Source organism: Vipera ursinii, assembly GCF_947247035.1.
Source record: "Vipera ursinii genome assembly, chromosome: 1".
In the NCBI taxonomy this organism is placed as follows: Eukaryota; Metazoa; Chordata; class Lepidosauria; order Squamata; family Viperidae; genus Vipera; species Vipera ursinii.
Window position 1 is genome coordinate 306,374,383 of NC_139512.1, and position 4,307 is coordinate 306,378,689.

General features: G+C 37.8%; 1 protein-coding gene across 1 annotated transcript; it reads left to right on the plus strand.

Moving 5' to 3' along the window:
• Positions 1-3,228: 3,228 nt before the first annotated feature.
• Positions 3,229-3,642, plus strand: PFN3 (profilin 3; the record flags this gene model as incomplete). The annotated part of the gene is made up of 1 exon (XM_083350091.1): positions 3,229-3,642. One exon carries the CDS (start codon positions 3,229-3,231, stop codon positions 3,640-3,642), a length of 414 nt encoding a protein of 137 aa, XP_083206217.1.
• Between the last annotated feature and the right edge of the window lie 665 nt (positions 3,643-4,307).

The window sequence follows — 4,307 nt, forward strand, 5'->3', positions numbered from 1 at the left end:
AGCTCCAGCTGGATCCTGGCACTGATCCTGGCGTTTCCGCTGAGCCCTGACAGCCCTGGAGCTCCAGCCGTCTCTCACTCAGGCTTGTGTGGTGCTGCCACCGGTTCAGCTCATTCCCCTCCCCCGCTACCACTTTTCTACGATGGCCACGTACCACCTGCCAGGTGCCAATGTACCACAGGTGGTACCTGTACAACTGGTTGAAAAGCCCTGGTTTAAAGCATCCATGTGGACAGGTGCAAAACAAGCTGGCTTTCTGGATTGTTAATCTTTTTGGCTCAGTAACCAAAATATTGCTATCCATATTGATGGTATGCCAACATACCACTCCTTTTCCATCCAGAATTCATTTTCTCAGCAACAAACTGATTGCAAGAAACATGCACAAATGATGGTACTGTAATAAAAAACAGCAATGCTGCTTGGCTTAATATTTCTGTAGCAGTTCAGGTTAGCACAAAACAATATTTCTTCTCTTTTTATATTTAAAATTCATCAGTTTACAAGATTAACATTTAACTGGAAGGCAAAATGAACCAGATTAGGTAAAAGCAGGGGGTCTCAAACTGCTCCTGTGAGTCACAAGCAAGTTTGAGAGACACAATGTTTATTGGGTATGTGCAAACAAAGCAGGATTGCAGCCATAATTTAGTTCTAATATCTGGACAATCTGTTGACTTGCACAAACCAGCCCCAGGACACGATCTTACAGACCTTGGAACTCAGCAGCATTCATGGGGGAGGAGCTATTCACTCTTTTGCCACAAACATAGTTTAGGAACATTTTCTTCAATGAATAAATGATCAAGTATATTTTTGATTCTTCATTTGCTCAATTGGATTATTTTTATCTAATTTTAGGACTTGCTTTATCACAGTTGAGGTAATATTTATGCAAGAATATTGAAAATTCCAAAAGATTCACAAAATTTTAAGTAATATGGTATATACGGTATGTATGTGTGGTGTTTGTGTATCAATGTATGAATGTGTGTGTATTTCCTTCCTTCCTAGATATCGTTTTATTTTATGATGACATTGTTGGCCACCAGAAGCCTTTGGGATCAAGCACATACAAATGATGTTTGTTTTAATTTTTTATTAATAGAGTTTATCCCTGGATTAATGTTTATTTTAAAACTCAGTTGATTTCAATAGAATTTATTTCAAAATATATATTTGTAAGAATAATTTCATGTTGCATAACTTTACTTTGCACAATTGCAGCATGATTTTAAATAATCTTAAGAAAATTAATTCCCTCATTTAGCTGCAATCTTTAACAAATATAACCTGACTTCCATTATTGATATTTGTCTTACAATTAAGTTTTTATCAGCTTCCATTAAAGTGTTTTAAAATCTACCTAATTAAAAATCAATAAATTTAAAATGTTATATATATACTGAGCCTTGGTGGAGCAGTGGGCTAATGCCTCCTTAAGTAACACCAGCTGCCTGCAATTAGTGCAGGTTCGCATCCCACCAGGCTCAAGGTTGACTCAGCCTTCCATCCTTCCGAGGTAGGTAAAATGAGGACCCAGATTGTTGGGGGCAATAAGCTGACTTTGTAATAATGCCGCTTGGGGTGTGTGTGAAAGCCCTAATAAGCAGGCATATACATAGAATGAAGGCTATTGCTAAGCTTGTAAGCCGCCCTGAGTCTTCGGGGAAGGGCGGGATATAAATGGAATTAAAATTTAAAAAATGGAATTATATATATGTGTGTGTGTGTATATATATATATATGTGTGTATATATATATATATGTATATATATATATATATATGTATATGTATATGTATATGTATATATATATATATATATATATATGTATATATATATGTATGTTTGTGTGTGTGTAATTTTTTTTTTGGCTTGCTAACAAAGAATAAGCCAAAAAAACAAATTACACAAATATGAGCTGCCACTGCTGTGGCTACTGCCTGTAGATGGCCTTGGGCTAGGCTGAAACAGGAAATAAGATTTGTCCCGTGTCTGGGACCAAGCAAGTGTATTCTGAATGCTTAACAAACATTTAACATATCTACATATATCTACATATATATACATATATACATATATACATCATATATAAAAACTGCTTAAGATGCAGTCGGCCCAGGTTTGAATCTCAGAAGGGTATGGCTGACTGATGAGAACAAATGAGTTTGAAATGGCCATATCAGCCGCCCTTTAATTCTTTGTTAGCAATCCAAAAAATTTACGTGTGTGTGTGTGTGTGTGTGTGTGTGTGTGTGTGGTGTGTTCCTTTCAAGACAGTTGGAAAGAGGAAGAAGAATTCTGCTTTCCTTGGTGATATGAGGTCATAAAGGGTTGCATGCAATGGGGAAGACACTCCTGACATCACAAAGAGGGTCATAGCAACAATTGAAGCATAAATACAATAATAATTGTCTTGTGAGCTCAGAGTGCCTTTGGTTGGCTAAGTGGGTGTGATCTCTGCTTGTCTTTTTGACACCTGAGATTTCAACTGCCCAGAAGATTGATCTCTAGCTCTCCATGAGCCCAGACTCCTGAGCTGGAATTTGAGGTTTCTGCTTTCCAAGAAGCATATTTTTCAAGTCCTTCCTTCCCAACTAGTGGAACTCATCAAGTTAATGTTACTTCTGGAAGTATTGCAAGTAAGTTTTTCCTTTGTTTGAGGAGACAGTAACCAGCTAGTTCTCTATGAGGCATTCCCAGATGAAAAGATTCACAGTTGTGAACCAAAGTTCACTTTCAAAGCTATTTTTTATTCTTTATAGTTATTTTTAGGGGTCCAACTGGTGGTGGTTGGAACATATCAAATACTTTTAATAGTTATGCTGTTTCACCCACTATTTTTATATAGAAATAATTTTATTTTGGTAACTTCCCATCTGATCTACAGTACGTGTTTTCCTTTTGGGGGGGGGGGGCTTGCTCTTGAATTTTGATTTTTTTTTAAAAAAAAAGGGGAAATCAACCAGTTTGAGTTTTTCGAGAAATTAAAATTTGTTTATGAGAAAAAAAATATGGCATTTTTTTGCCCCAAGATGATATTTTGGAAAGTTTAATAACATCACCTGAAATTACAGGAGCATGGCTGGGATACCCTGGGAAAAGCAGGTGGATTTTTTTAAATACATCTAGATTTTGTTTTTAGGCTTAACAGGAAAAAAATATCCCACATCCTGAGATCCAAAGGAGAAGTGCTTATAAAAGAGGCCACAAGAGCTGAAGCAGCATGGGAGACTGGAAGGCTTACATCAATACAGTCCTAAAAGACAAGAATATTGAAGATGTAGCAATTGTTGGACATTCGGACAATAAGTCTGTATGGGCATCTAAACCAGGAGGTCTATTGGCAGCCATATCTCCTCAGGAAGTTGGGCTGATCACTGGGCAGGATAGAAAATCGTTCCTACAAACTGGGATCACCATTGCTGGAAAAAAGTGCAGTGTGATCCGTGACAACTTGCTGGTAGAGAAAGATGCTGTCATGGACACCAGAACCAAAGGTGGCGACAGTAGGTCCATCTGCATTGGGAAATCTTCCAAATCTCTTATCTTTCTCATGGGCAAAAAGGGGGTCCATGGAGGAGCCCTGAACAAGAAGGTACATGATATGATAGCAAGCATGAAGGCAAAAGGCAGCTAGATATACTGATTGCCTGAATCACTTTTCTCCTGAAAGGAGGACATGGGGAAAGTATTGGTCCTTGAAATAAAAGCATTTGGTGAACACCTTGCCTATTTTTTAAACTATGAAGTGGGATAGGGATTGCTCTGGATCACCCACCCCTGTCTGGAGGGGGAGGCAAAGAGATGATGCAAGTGAGAGGAATGTTTCCCAAATATAAAATATATGAACCACTAAGCAGCAAACTAATCGAGACAATGGTTAAAAATGCTTTAGCCTGAACAAGTCCCCATTGGAATGAATACAACCACCATATCTTAGGATGATACCAAATAGTTTCCATCAAGGAGTTTGGAATTTGTCTTGAAGAACCAGAAACTTGGATTCAAGATTAGTTTGAGCCAATGGCTAACGTGCTAATTGGCCACAAATTTTAATTAGAATCATTCCAGCCTCATCCAAAGGTCTGAGTTAGGCACATAACCAGGAACCAGAAATAAGTCCCTTAAGAAGGTTGAACAGCTTCTGATGGTTGACTCTCCCAGGGGTTCACTTTGTATGATACTGTAACCCAACTATTGAGTCACATCACTATTCGCCATTTTTTTTATTTTGCTTTTTGAAGAAAAAGAAAAAAGTAAAAATTGGAAAGGATGTAACAATTCTTTTGGTTATCTCTTCTG